Here is a 14,979-nt window from a genome sequence, read left to right on the forward strand (position 1 = left end):
TTGACCAATAATAAATAAAAGGAAGTACTTAAATACCTCAATGTGCTACTTAATATGGGTCTACTATTACAGTATTTAAACTCACTCTAGGCTTGTACTAAGTCAAATATATGCATGTGTGACATAAACAATATTATAAAAACATTCTTTTGGAGTCACCTTACAGACTTGTCTTTAACCATAGCAGAGATGTGAAAATGTTTTAGGAGACTGAGGAAAAGTCAAGAAAAATGTTGCATTTGAAAAAAAATAATTTAAGAAGACCGAACTATTAGAAGTAAGTAAATAAACATGACAATATCATATAGGGAAATATGTGGAATTTTTTAAAGACTGAAATTCTATTAAAAAATTATTCTCTGATGAACAGTGTGTGGAAAAGTAGACTGTCTAAGCAGTGAGGGGTTCAGAAGTAAATGTAGAATCTCACTATGGAGAGGGAGGGATGGTCAGACAGGTATAAGGAAAGTCAACAGTATAAGAAAAAGCCAAGAAGGAAGGACTTTTCATCTAGGCACAGTGGTGCATGCCTGTAATCCCAGCAACTTGGAAGGTTGAGGCAATAGAATCATAAGTTCAAGGCTAGCCTGGGCAACTTAGGAAGATCCTGCCTCAAACTAAAAATTGTAAAAAGGGGACTGGGAATGCAGTTCAGTGGTAAAATCCCATGGGTTCTAGCTTCTCAGTACAATAAAAAAAAAGAAAGAAAGAAAGAAAGAAAGAAAGAAAGAAAGAAAGAAAGAAAGAAAGAAAGAAAGAAAAGAAAAAAAGAGAGAGAAAGAAAAGAAAAACTTTCAAACTGCTGATTTATGCCTTTTGATCATTTTCCAAGGTGCTTGAATTTTTTATATTGATCATTTATTTGTTGTTGATAATTTATAAAGATGGAGGTAGATACATATTAAAAAGTAAAAGTTGAAAGACTTTTCACCTGACAAATAGAAATCAAGTGGGACAAGTACCAAACTGATATAAGAAGCTACTAGTTTTAGTTATGAGGTTTTATAAACTATGCATCTATGTTATTTTGATAAAAATAAAAATATAAACTTATAGTAGTAGCAACTACAAAAGGAATGGCATATGACTCATATCTTCATTGTGCATTATGTCACTTGTTTTTTAAAGATTAATCTAATAATTGGATCTATAAGAGATAAAAATAGAAATGTTTATATAGGTATTTATATGGATTAATTTTGAATGGTATTAAAAGTAAAGATATTATGTCATGTGCATATAGCTGCATTCCAACTTTATGTTCTACAAAGCACCGATTTTAACAAAATGATAAATAAATAGAAGGATGGTCATTAGACTAGAAGAAGAGAAATGGGAAAGGAGCAGGGGAGGGCAAGAAGAAGCATTGGGGACTGAAATGGAACAAATTATATTCCATGCCTCTATGACTATATCAAAATGAACCCAAATATTACATATAACTATAATGCACTAATATAAACATTTTAAGAGACAATTCCTATATGACTTAAATGACTTTATGAATGCAATGCCACCAAATAAAACAGAAAATATATTTAATATAACATAAGGAAGTTTGCAGTCAGGAGTACTGGGGCCAGGGGCAGTGAAGAAGGGCTCAGACATCAGATGCAGGACCCACCCCACATAGGACCAGCACTGCCAAGCCCTACCATGTCTCCTTTCTGCCTTCATATTCCTCACCTCCTTTAATGCTTGAGCCACTTTTTGAAGTCAAAATTATTTGTTTGGCTAAAATAGATTTATAAATAATCTTGAAGAATTCAGTGAAAGACAATTACCCAATCTTTAGTATATCGTGCTCTGCCTGAAGCAATTCCGAGTCTTTGGAAGAACACCTCGAAATCATTACCAGACCCCAATTTACTAATCCTTTTAGGGGGAAAAAACAGAATTATTTTAGAGTAATTTTTCATCAATTTTACATTAAAGATCAATTAAACTGAACTCCATCCCTATTATGACACTCTGAAACATGCAGAAAAGAATGAGAGAAACATTAATTTGATCACAAAATATCCAGTTTCATGACTATTTTATAAGTTCCTTTTAAAAAAGATTCCTGAAATTTGAAAATATTTTCCATTAGATTATTTCATTTAACATCTGTATTTGTGGTATGTGATAAAGTGGAATAAGTAACCAGTTTTTTCAGGTAATTCAGATGTAAATTATTCCCTTATTACTTTAAATTATACATGTTGTTGATATCAACATTCTCAAACAACTGAGATAGTTCTTTTCCCTTGCTTGTGAGGATACAACAAATGCAGAAGTAATGCTTGTATTCAATATTAGAGTAACCAAAATATCTGTTAACTGTGTGGTGTTCAGAAAAAAGACAAGTGATAAGGTGATAGAAATATGATGAGAATTACTTTTTACCATTATCTCTATTCTAACTTTATATTTATGTACCATATGCAAGTACCCCTTCTAATAACACTCATTTTTTGATAGCCAACAGATTTAACTTCAAAACACATCTTAATATTGGATTTGAGACTCTTAAGCATTTGTTTTATCTGATCTTAGAGCATTTTGAAATTTAATTTTTAAATTTATGATTGAAAGAAAATATTCTGATATTTTCTAAACAATCCCAGTCAAAAAATCAAATCGAGCAGAAAGCTGGGTTGCTGTTTTGATTACCTGGGCATGCCACTGAACTCAGGTGAAGGACTCTTTTTATTCCAGCTCTCATAAAGAGATTTGCCTTTAAAACCTTCATCAGGGCTTTGAAGCTACACAAATTAATGGAAGAAAGGAAAATACTTTAAAAAATAGATGCAGTAAAACTTACATGTCTGTTGTTAACCAGGGAGTTAATTATAGTTACACAAAACAAGAAATGCAATCTTTATAGTAGCAGTCCTTAAAAACTGTGGAGTTGGGGTGTCACCCAGTGGTCCAGCAAATGAATAAATAAATGAATTACAATAATGAGTTTCTGACATTAAATGGAAATTCTCATGTTTTTATGTATGGGAATGACTACATTAAGAAAAATCCATAAGGTGCATAGAAAAGAAGACTGCATCAAATTATTATCAAACCATTTTCTTTAGAAAATGTATAATTTTGTTTTGTCTACTTTTCTAAATTGGGCTAGGTGACTCTCAAAACCATATATTTTCCCTTTTCTTAGAAAAGGAAAATAAAAGGAAATGAACTGGTTAAGGGAATATATTCTTTCTTAATATTTATATTTTTAGTTATAGGAGGACACAATATCTGTATTTTATTTTTATGTGGAGCTGAGGATCAGGATCTTATATATATATTAAACAGTGTAAAAATATACCACCAAGTAGTTAGTTTACCAGCAAAATTTGAAATACTACAAATTATTCTCCCAAAACAAATAAGAAAATTAAAATTTTTAAGCACTACATACTTCAAGCCTGACCTAGAGAGCAACTTTTTTGCAATTATAACCAGAGGCCACAAATTCAGTTAGCAAACAAAAATAACTGCCAAGTTTCCTTAGCATGTTTTGTGAATTACTTGAATAGGGAAAATTTATGAAATACCAGGTCTCAGATACTTAAATATTGTATGTTGTGCGGTAATTTATAAAACTCCAGCCAAACAATGGAGCTCATAAATGCTAGACTAATAAATGTTTTCAAATTGATTTTTCAATTTCAATAGAAGTTATATGGTTAAATTCCATGCTTTTGAAACCGAAGCTTAATGACATGTATTATAACTTATAATTCCTCCTGAAGAAAATTGTTTTTCTTGGAAATTACATTGTTTATTTCTGATTCTATTCAGTGAACAGGTTTTCTGTTGTCCTTATTGTTTTCTTTTCATTCACTTCAGACAATTAGCAGAAACAAAAATCTTTCATGCCAAACCCCCTTCATTCTTACTAACTTGGATTAGGACCAGAGTTATGGAGTATGAAGGTTAAAGAGATTCCTGTCCTATAGAAATTTAGGTATCCACCTTTCTACCAAGTTCAGTGCCCTCTGTGCTGTGACAATTAAGATAACATTGAGCTATCATTCAGGCTCACTGAGGCCAGGGGATTGGAGTCCAAGGCAAATGTTGAGAAGAAAGTTACTTAGTCTCATCTATCCTCTGCCCCAAAATGATTTGTTGTTTTTAATGCATACTCTGTCTCCATCATTTAGAACATTTGGTTTTCCTGAGTCCTGAATTAATTGGGAACAGTATATTAAGAAGGAGAAACTGGTTGTAAAATTAAGGATTTAAACCATAGGAGAAAGTCCCAGTTCAGCAACTGTACACCTTGGGTGACTAGGGTGGCTATCATTTCTCAACAGTTTCCTCATTTTTAAACAAAATATTGTAAACATAATGCTACATACAGGTTGCCTCAATATGTTGTGGGGGGAGATGGGTAGTATGTAGGCAGCATGTTAGCTGTGACATTCTGTGAAGTGGATTGTTACATTAAAAAAAGATGAGTTATATAAAACAACAATAGCATCATAATGGCACCTCAAGGAAACATTATTTGTAGAAGTTAGATTTTCTTAAGTTATATATATATATTTCTTTTTACCTCTTTTGTTAGATTGTATACCAAGCTATACATCAGTGGTGTACAATCAACTCTTAAGGTGTAGTTTCCTGAAAGACAGAAAAATGATACATTGGTTTTCATTTAATTTCTCTCAGTTGTTTATTCAAAGACCACTGCTAACTTCCTAGATGGAAATGATCCTTTCAAAAACTAAATTTATTTCAAACTCTTGAATGGCTCCTGATCTCACTCTATAAAACCCATCATCTTCATCATGTCCCCCAGCATGGTGTATGAAACAACCCACATCATCTCTCCAAGTTTTTATTTTCCATTCTGCCAAGAGTATTCCCTTGGGGCCTTTGCACACTGCATTTCTCAGTCCATACTACTTATTCCTCCTCTAGTAAGATGCTATATTTTCTGAGAGATATCCTATGGCCATCTTATCTAAAACAGCATGCTCCTTCCACTCCCTATCCTGGCTACATTCTTCCTCTCTGACATTGTTTTTTTTTCCCTAAATTCCTCACCTATCTAATATAATAAATAGTTGTCTTTTTGTTATTTGCCCTCCCAATGGGCCATAAGTTCCATGGGAACCAGGGTGGTCTTTTATTATCTAATATATCCTTAGTGTTTCCAACAGTCAGAACTGTAGCAATTACCCAATAAACATCTGTTGTGAAAATAAACTTGTGAGCTAGCTGCTCTATAGCTGATTCTACAGAGTAGAGGTGGACTCTCCATTCTTCCTGCAGGAGTTGAGGGCTGCTGGGTGAGAGTAAAGGGAAGCAGCCAGGAGAAGTGCTCTTAGAAACCCTCTGAGCACAGGGAGTATCTCCATCGGGGGTGTAGGGAGGTACAGATAGAGAGTTACAACAAAAAGGTGACTCTTCAACTGAGTTTTCTGAACAGAAAGAATTAATTGGACCAAAAAGAAATGATATTCACAGCTAAGAGATCATGTACACCAATGCCCAGAAATGTAAAGACACGCAACACACTCAGAGCATAGCAAGTAGCCTTTATCTCAAAGTTCAAGATCCATGTCTGGGTACAGCAAAAGTTGAGACTTTAAGAACAGTGTCATGTGGAACCCATGGATATGAAGACCAACTCTATTATCTTCTTAGGATACTAAGTAAAATTGTTGACTTCTAAAAAAAAAAAAAAAAAAGGAAAAGAAACAAAGAAAAGAAAGAAAGAAAAAGAACAGTGACAACCGAAGAAGAATTGTTTTTGGAACTTGAAAAGTTGATTTAAAAATTCTGAAATTCATCTGGAAGAAAAAATATGCACATATAGCCAATGTAATTTTTAAAACAGAAGTGTTCTAAGAGCATAGAAGCAGGATAGTTTGGCAGCATTTGTTACAATTCAAATGCATGTATCCCAGGACCAAGTAGTTACACCTGTTGCTCTTTACCCTTCATTCTCCTTACACAGAAAAAAGCTGCAGATGAAGGATATTTTCTGCAACAAGCTGAAACAATCTGACCTTCATTTAGAGAATTGATATATTCCATTGAAAATATTGTAGAAGTTCTTTTTTTGTTGTTTGGCTTTTAGTGAGATTTTTTGTTATTGTTGTCATCCTTGTTGTTGTTTTGGTTTTTAAAGTTAAGTAAACCAATGTTCAATGGCCACATGAAAAGCTTTCTATAAGATGTTGCTGAATTAAAAAGGTAACTTGTAGAACCACTTAGCTATAATATGATACCCCAAACCTGTATGAAGTAGGGATAGGAAATGATATGTAGTGGTTAGAAAAATACAGCTGAAAGAGCAGAGTGTGGGTATAACCTCAACCCTTCACTGGCTTTGTGACCTTGGGAAAGTTAATTTATGTCTGAGTCTCACTTTTGTCTCCTGTACAATGACGATAATAAACCACAGGATCATTGTATTAAATAAATGTTTACCTATAAAGCACTTGAAACAGCACCTGTTGCACTTTTGCTTGAGCTAAATTATATTCTAGATATCAACATGAGGGAAACACCTCCAATGGAAGAATATAGAGAAGGTATTAAGTTTAAGAGTGGTTCATGACTGGAGTTTGCTTTATCTGTAAATTTTGTATCTTAATATAAGAAACTTAAGAATACGGTTTATTGTATTATTTGAGAAATGGGAATTTAACAAAAATTTTAATATAAAACAAAATGAGATTAATGATGATCCAATCACATATTAGATCCTTTCTTCTTAATCCTGAAAACTACAAGAATACAAGGAAGCAATTCCAGGCAGATGTTGTAAATCAGCTAAACCCACTAATTTTAAAAAATATATGAAAAATCAAATCTTAAAAACTACAATGAAAAGAATATTGTTTATTTGAAGACTGTGTTTGGAGTATTCATTCTGTAGGGCACAAATGTTTCATCTGTTCATATATTTTAAGTAGTAGTAACAATAAGAATCAAGATTAACTTTTTTGAACATTTACTCTGCAAGAAGTTCTGGGAGCTCTGCCATCATTAACTCCTTTCACCTTAGTAACTTACCCTTGGAGACAGGTGCTCTCAGTAATCTATTTAGAAGTGAGGAATAGATGCAGAAAGCAATAACCTGAAGTTTCATAAGAAGGAAGTGGCAGGGCCAGGAATAAATTCAGGAAGTCTGTTGTGAAAGGCCAGGCCATCACATTAGTCCAAGAGGAGGAGGAAATGATAGGTGAAATGCACCCCTGTAAATGAACTTAGGACAATGTAGCTCAGACACATGGACAAAGAAGAAGTATAAATGCCAAACTAACTCCATCAAAGTGCTATATTTCAGAAGTTCAGTAGATTAGACAATTGAAAATAAAGGGAAGGGAGGGGGACAGAAATAGCAAAGACAATGGAATGAATTGGACATAACTTTCCAATGTTCAGATACGAATACACAACCAGTGTAACTTCACATCATGTACAACCACAAGAATGAGACCATAATTACAATAAGTTAGAGTCCATGTATGTACAATATGTCAAAATATACTCTACGGTCATGTATATCTAAAAGGGACAAAACTTAAACATTTTAAAAAGTAGAAGCCAAAAATAGATAGATAAATAAGGTACTATATTCCAATTGTTAACATGGCAAATCTACAATAAGTTTGTTCTCCTAAATTTCTAACACATTAAGGAAAATATTCTAAAAGTCCACTCTTCACTTTTTTCTTTCTTCCTTCTTTTTTTTTTTTTCTTTTTTTAGATGATACAATACCTTCATCTTTTTTATTTTTTTAATGTGGTACTGAGGATTGAACACAGTACCTCACACATGCTAGGTGGGTGCTCTACCACTGAGCTACAACCCCAGCCAATCTTCACCTATTTATTTCTTCACTTTCAGCAACCATGCCATAAAAACTTACTTAATGAGAAATTAAGAATCCAGGAGTGAGCAGGCAAGATCCTGCTAAAGAGTATTATTTATTGAGAGAGGCAGTTTATAAAACAAGTAATTACCTAACAATGACATTGATGAGTGCTGCAATGATATGGCCTCCCCTAAAAAGCAACATTTCAGGGGAGACTGTCAGGAAAAGAATTAAGCAGAGAGAGTGTGTTGAAGAGCAACTGAGTACAGAGAGCAGCAGCTGTTGTTTTTGGTCAAGGAGCAGAAGGGATCAGTGGGGTGGAGTGCAGTGACAATGGGCTGCTTCATTGTCATGAAAATCAACTAGAAATGTCTCTTAGTTGGACTCTCTGCCTTTAAAAAAGCATACACATTATTCAAGACCTGTCTCAAATGCTTATCCCCTTTCTTACTGCTGGTCTCAAGTAGATACTATTCTCCTCTTCAAACTGCCAAGAGCAGAATGATTAAATATCCTTTTTAGTACCTGATTATAAGCCAAGACTGATTTATTTTACCATATATGTGATCCATGAACTCCCAAATATAAGACAATTCCTTCCTAACCTCTGATTCCCCTGGATGCCTGGAAAAGTTCAGAGAATTATTCAGTTATGTACTGGACTTAATTTTTGAATTAAAGAAAAACTTAAAAATAAAAACATTTGGTGAAAGATGAAATCTTGGAAATCAGCATTTTTTTCCAAAAGCATATGTGTATTATCATGAGAATAACTTTATATTCTAAATCATAAAACTATGCTCCTGATTTACTCATCAAAAGATATTAGATAAATTTCTGCTATATTTAAGATAATCTGGCATAGGTTATTATCATAGAATGCTGCTTCCCTGAATCAGCACTCTAATAAAGCAAATGGGGGAAAAAAAATTCTCTCACTTAGAGCTCACATACTTTCCAGAGTTAAAGGCAGCAGTGAGACAGACCAGGAGCATATTTCTTAAACATATGTTCAAGGGTTGCTTTCCTGGTTAGGATATAAATTGAATTGCTATCTCTAATACAATCATTTTTTTAATGAGGACAACTACATTCACCTTCTATAGAGGAATCAGCATTAATATAGGCCACTCCACGATCTTGAAGGAGTCTGGAATTCTCCTATCACAAAAAGACAAGAAAAATCCACCTTTAAACATATCAACATATCATATTCTTTGTCATGTTTTGAACAACCAATAAAAAATAAATAAATAAATAAACTGTGCCTTTAAAAAGAAAAAAAAAAACATATCAACATAACCACCCTCACATTAAATATAAATTTCTGAATGAAACAGGCCCATATTCACAAATTTAGCATATAAGACTCTCAAAAGAGAGTTGGCTTCAAAGAATTCAATGAAGGTTACCAGTTAGAAACAACAAACAACTTTAAAAAACTAACATTTAAGATGAAACTGTCCACATATTTATGTACACGGAAAAGAAGTGAATTTCTGAATCATACTGTAGTTTGTCCATAGATAAGTTTAAAAATTCTCTCAGCAAACATGAAATGACATAGGAGACTTTTCAGTGGAAATCTTCCTACAAATATCTCATTATTTAAGTAGAAAATCTTGCCCCATTCATATTGAATGAGCTATTTCAAAATCAGCTTGAAAAATTTAAAAGTTGAATCCTGTAGACATGAAGTCAAGTTATCTTGTAGGATGGCTCCACCTACTGGTAAATGTTGATAATTGAACACTTTTAGAACACTATCAGGAAGTATAGCAAATTTTTTTTGAGATATTAATATAGATTTTGAGTCTCTAAAATATGTAATTTCCTAAGCATTCTGAATATAACATAACAATGAAAATAAATATGTAACTCTGAATGATAAAAATAATTTGAAAGGGGCAAATCAGATCCTGAAAACATTTAGGCTTTTTCTTATACCATCATAAATCTTTCTTGTATAAAGCTTTACCACAGGGCTGGGGTTGTAGCTCAGTGGTAGACAGCTTGCCTAGCATGCGTGAGGCACTAGGTTAGATCCTCAGCACCATATAAAAATGAAATAAAGATATTGTGTCCACCTTCAACTAAAAACAAATATTATATATATAAAAAAAGCTTTACCCCACATTCTATGAAAACACTATTTCTGCTCTCTCCCCCCCCCAAGGAAAATGAAAGTTTACAGTATATCCATTTATTTACTATTATGCTCCCAGAAAATAGAGATAAATTCAGAAAATAGAGATAAATTAATTTCAACAATTAACATTGTATCTCTAAAAAACAAAACTTAGATCTTTAGTGAAAATACTTTTTTCTTGAATTTTGAGCAGGGATTTATTGCTTAAGATGTTTTAAAAAGAAAAAAAAAGCTTGAGCATTTTCTCACTGTATTCACCTGTTATTTTTACAGATTTAACTATTAAGTCCAAAGTGCTTTGTTTTTGTTTGTTTTGTGGTGCTGGATATCAAATCCCCAAACTTGTGCACACAAAGCAAATGCTCTAGAACTGATCTACATCCCAGCCCACTGCTTTGTTACTATGAAATTTAACATTGTAGCAAATTATTCACTAACCTCTGCCCACTCAGTAGAACCAAGAAGACCAAATTCTTCTGCATCCCAGCTTGCAAACAAAATTGTTCTTCTAGGCCTCCATCCTAAAATATATAGGTATATGTATATAAATACTGGGGAAAATACATACTGTACCCAAGACATTATAAAGCCCAAATGGGGGAAAATAAACAAATACAAAAAAAAAAAGAAAAGAAAAAAATGAAAGCTTCATTTGTTGATCAGGAAGGATAAATTTTGAATTTAAGAATCATAATGGGCTAGACTTTGTGGCTCATACTTAAAATCCTAACAGCTCAGGAGGCTGAGACAGGAGAATCACAAGTACTAAGCAAACCTCAGCAACCACGAGGCACTAAAAAATTCAGTGAGACCCTGTCTCTAAATAAAGTTCTAAATAGGGCTGGGAATGTGGCTCAGTGGTCAAGTGCCCCTGAATTAATCTGTAGTAGCACCCCCCCCCAAAAAAATAATAATTTCCTTTTGTAAGATTTTAAAGGTGATTTGTCAAAATGAAATAGCATGATTGAAAAGGGAGAAATAAAGACACAATAATAGTATTAAAAAAGCCATAAAATATTCTAATAAATTTTTGATAACTGGCTATGCATAGGAAGGCTTTCTGTTCTGCTTTCTGTTCTGCAGTTGCCTAAAAGGAAAGAAGATATTGCTAGGTGCAGCCAGTGTTCTGACAACCCATGGAACTGAAAAATCATTTCCAACTCCTCCCTGTGGTTCTGACATCACATAAACAGATGCTCAGTGTCAGCTGACAGTGTGATTACACTCCAGCCTCTGGTAGAATTAGTGAACAGGGGCTCCATTAGCAACAGCAATGCCTGTTGCTGCTGAAATATGTGTAATTCAGTGGGGGAGGTCATGTGGCTGGGCAATAAGACTCTAGCCTCAGAGTTAAAGAAAGATGTTGTTCAAATCTTGATTCTCTCACTTACAAGAGGTGTCATGAGGTGAGTTATTCAAACTGACCAAGTCTATCTCCTCATCACACCAGGACAACAGAGTAAGTGTGAAGTCATTATTTGACTATTGGGGGTTAAATGGAGCAATGCTCAAAAAGCACCTAGTGATCCCAAAATTCTAAGCTGTCATTGTTAGTAAATATTTCATGTGTATTTATTAGGAATATTTATCCTGGCTTATGTTTATATTTCAGTTGCTAAATAAGCTATATTAAGATGTGTCTACACACACATACACACATCCCAAAAAAGAATGCTTATCCTATAGCTGTTGAATTTAACATCCTGTTTTTATCAAGATTTTAACAGCATTATTCAAATTTCCTATTATTATTCCTTATCATTTCATTGTTTCAGCATACTCTATAATTGCCACAGAGATGTTTTGCATTTATCATAGGGATTTTCCAGTGTCATACCAAATCATGAAACTTTAATGTGTGGGAGAGTCAAACTAAGAATTGAACCTAGGGGGGCACTTAATCAGTAAGTCACATCCCCAGCCCTTTTTTACATTTTTATTTAGAGACACAGTTTCGCTTAATTGTTTAGGGCCTTATTAAGGCTTTGAACTTGTGATCCTTTGTCTCAGCCTCCTGAGTTTCTGGGATTATAGATGTGCACCATGATGCCTGACTCAAATCATAAAGTTTTTTGTAATAAGATTAAACACTACTAAATTATTTAATATGTAAATTCAGGTCTCCATTGGTTTATTTTCTTAAAATCTAAGATATTTCTGTGGAGAAGAGAATGGAAAACCCTTGTATTTCATTTTAATTAGAGACAGTATGGTTTTGTGAACCAGTACCCAGAAATTTCAGTCTAAACTCTGATTTTCTCACTGGGCCACACATTACCTACATGACCCTGGGAAAATTATTTAATTCTCTAAACTTGGTTAACTTATCTGTAAAAGAAATACTAAAATAACTACATAAACTTCTCCCTGGTTGTTATAAAGTCAAAATGAGTCATATATATGAGAACACTGTTTCTCAAAGAAAATAAATAGCATGCAAACTAAACATACTTTCACTGTTGTTTTTACTGTTGCTTAAATATAATGTTTGCATCTTATAGCCCTCAGACACCTGGTTTGCAGGGTCAGAAAAGAGAATAGACTTGCTGCTCTCAAGGTATAAAAATCACTTTAAAAATCACTGAAACTACATTTTTTATTTTGGTTTTCATATGAAGATTCTAAAATGACTGAATCAGTGGTTCTAAGCATATGGATGAGAATAGGAGAGAACAGATACCTAACAGGGAGCAGAATCCCATTAGACACCCAGATTAGTATTTCACTGTGCATAGCTTCTATATCCTTAGTCTTCATGACCTGAGGAGTGAGACTGAAGGAGCCCAGGAATTTCTGTTTGCAGCTCTCTGACAGGAAAGCTTTGGTTATGACCTTCTATGGAGGAACCTGGCTACATCTTCTTGGTTACCAAGAGCAGCCAAGAACAGTGCAATTCCTTCATGTTAGATTATCATTTAATTTATGCTACCAATAATATCACAGTCTGTAATAAATTAAAATTAATAAATAAATTATCTAATAATAATGGCTGTCTTCTATTTTGATCAATATATAGCAACAGCTAAGATGGCATTTTCAAATTAACACTACAGAAGACTTAGTTGAGAATTCAAAGAGACTGGTCTTTTATTCTTTGTTTATATTACCTTCCTTTTTCAGTGTTCCAAAGCTCCTCACAATTTCATGAACAACAGCTGCTCCACTCTGAGGGTCAATGCCCCCAAAGACCCATGAGTCTCGGTGACCTCCAAGAATGACATATCTGTCTAGAAACCAACATTGCAAGACTGTGGCTTTAGGTCAAAAATGGAGTAAATTGCAAATGATTCAACAACATCTAAACACGAAGCACTCACAACTCAAGAAAAATAGCAATTTTCTTGAAATCTTGTGCAAATGTGCTGTCTGATCTGATTTTAATGTTTCCTCTATATGAAGAAAGTATGAATGTGATAGAGAAAATGCATACCTCAATATATTACTGTAATCAAAAGTATATGAACTATTATATACATTTATCTTTATCCACCTTTTCAATTCTCTATTACTCTCTCTTACCTTACCACTTTCCTTCCAACATTTTCAGAGTGAAAAAACACAGTTCTGTACTTTCTACTCTTACAAATTTTCAAGGTACAGGTCCTAATTTTTCCTCTCTGAACTTTTATCTCTCATAGTGAAAAGGGAATTGCTCTGTCTACCCAGTTCTCAGGGCAAGTTTCCACATCTGATAAAACACAGATTACTAAGTAGGGGCCCATCATCCCAGGTCTTTATTATTCTTTCAGTCCCAATGTTTAGCACATTGCCCATACAAAATAAGATGCAATTAAGAGCTAGTTATACATTGTTCAGTACTCCCTTATAAGAAGAAGCATATAAAATTTACTTGTATCTATTTTAGTAAGAAATGTATAACCAACTAGTTCCTATGGAACTGAGACGTACTAAACTAAGGCTATATATAAAATATATTAATCAGCAGATCATTTGAAAAACTATGGAATGCATGTGTCTAGATATTGTCAATTACTTTAGTTGTAGAAAATAACATTCTACAAAGAATTCATTAACTTAAGGTTATCTTAGTTTTCTCAGTTTTCCTTTTGTGCAGATGTTTGTAGTCATCATTAAAACATTTCCTTATGTAAAATATGTGGCAAGCAAATCAAGAAAACTAAGAGAAACACCTCAAAAGTCTTTCCCTGCCCATCTTGCTTTAATTCTTTGACTGAAACACTCATAGTTTATCATTCACTTCAGTCATCCACCCAAGCTAGGTCCACTTTTCTTTTCTTCACAACATGTATAACAATACCATATTGCATTTTATATAATTTACCTGGTTCCATGGCTCCTCTGAGAGTACCAATCACATTGTAAATCCTTGTCACTTCACTGTTGGAATGGATGTGCATCTTGACTTTTCTAAAGCAAAGAGAAAGGGTACATTCTCAAAAATGCTGGTTATCAAATTAACACCACAATTTTTAAATATTCTATCATGGTTTAAATTACACTAGCCATTTTTTTCTAGTTGTAGTTGGACACATTACCTTTATTTTATTTATTTTTATGTGGTGCTGAGGCTCGAACTCAGGCCTCGAATGTGCTAGTCGAGCGCTCTACTGTTGAGCCACAACCCCTCTAAAAGTGTGGCCCACTTCAACCTCTAGTTTTGTTTCCTACTGGTGCTATATACACTTTACTTTTTATGTCATTCTCTACAATTTTAGTCTCTTAAAAGATCTGTATTAAAGAGTTAAATTAAAATACTCTCTTAACTGTGTAGAGAAGTTTCCAGTAAAGCCAGGACCCACATTATAAGGCACTTTGAGACCTCCTTTCCAGCTGCTATCTGGTGGTGCTGAGCCACCCATGTGTCTGTTGGACCAAAAAAGGGAAAAAAAAAATCATTATTAGCTGGAGGAAAACTTTTACTTTATTTAACAAGTTATAAGTGTCAATGAATTTACTTTCTTGAGCATTTGTTTACAATAGCTTCTATGAGAGAGGTGTCATGTAAAACATTTTGAATATAATATGCCA

The 14,979-nt window shown here is 33.6% G+C and overlaps 1 protein-coding gene across 2 annotated transcripts in view; it reads right to left on the reverse strand.

The window, feature by feature from the left end:
* Naalad2 (N-acetylated alpha-linked acidic dipeptidase 2) overlaps positions 1-14,979 on the reverse strand; it is a 48,795-nt gene that overhangs the window by 5,880 nt on the left and 27,936 nt on the right. Inside the window, exons 8-15 of one of the 2 annotated variants that reach the window (XM_046439380.2) lie at positions 14,716-14,814; positions 14,273-14,358; positions 13,077-13,196; positions 10,408-10,490; positions 8,918-8,981; positions 4,541-4,608; positions 2,656-2,747; positions 1,785-1,875 (exon numbers count right to left, since the gene is read on the reverse strand). In XM_046439380.2, the coding sequence (XP_046295336.1) occupies positions 1,785-1,875; positions 2,656-2,747; positions 4,541-4,608; positions 8,918-8,981; positions 10,408-10,490; positions 13,077-13,196; positions 14,273-14,358; positions 14,716-14,814 (703 nt within the window). The remainder of the gene's footprint in view (positions 1-1,784; positions 1,876-2,655; positions 2,748-4,540; positions 4,609-8,917; positions 8,982-10,407; positions 10,491-13,076; positions 13,197-14,272; positions 14,359-14,715; positions 14,815-14,979) is intronic. The other variant, XM_046439381.2, reaches the window with a different exon arrangement.

This window comes from Marmota monax, unplaced genomic scaffold (genome assembly GCF_021218885.2).
Source record: "Marmota monax isolate L192 unplaced genomic scaffold, Marmota_monax_Labrador192_F-V1.1 WCK01_AAM20220418_F8-fsc00096, whole genome shotgun sequence".
Lineage (NCBI taxonomy): Eukaryota > Metazoa > Chordata > Mammalia > Rodentia > Sciuridae > Marmota > Marmota monax.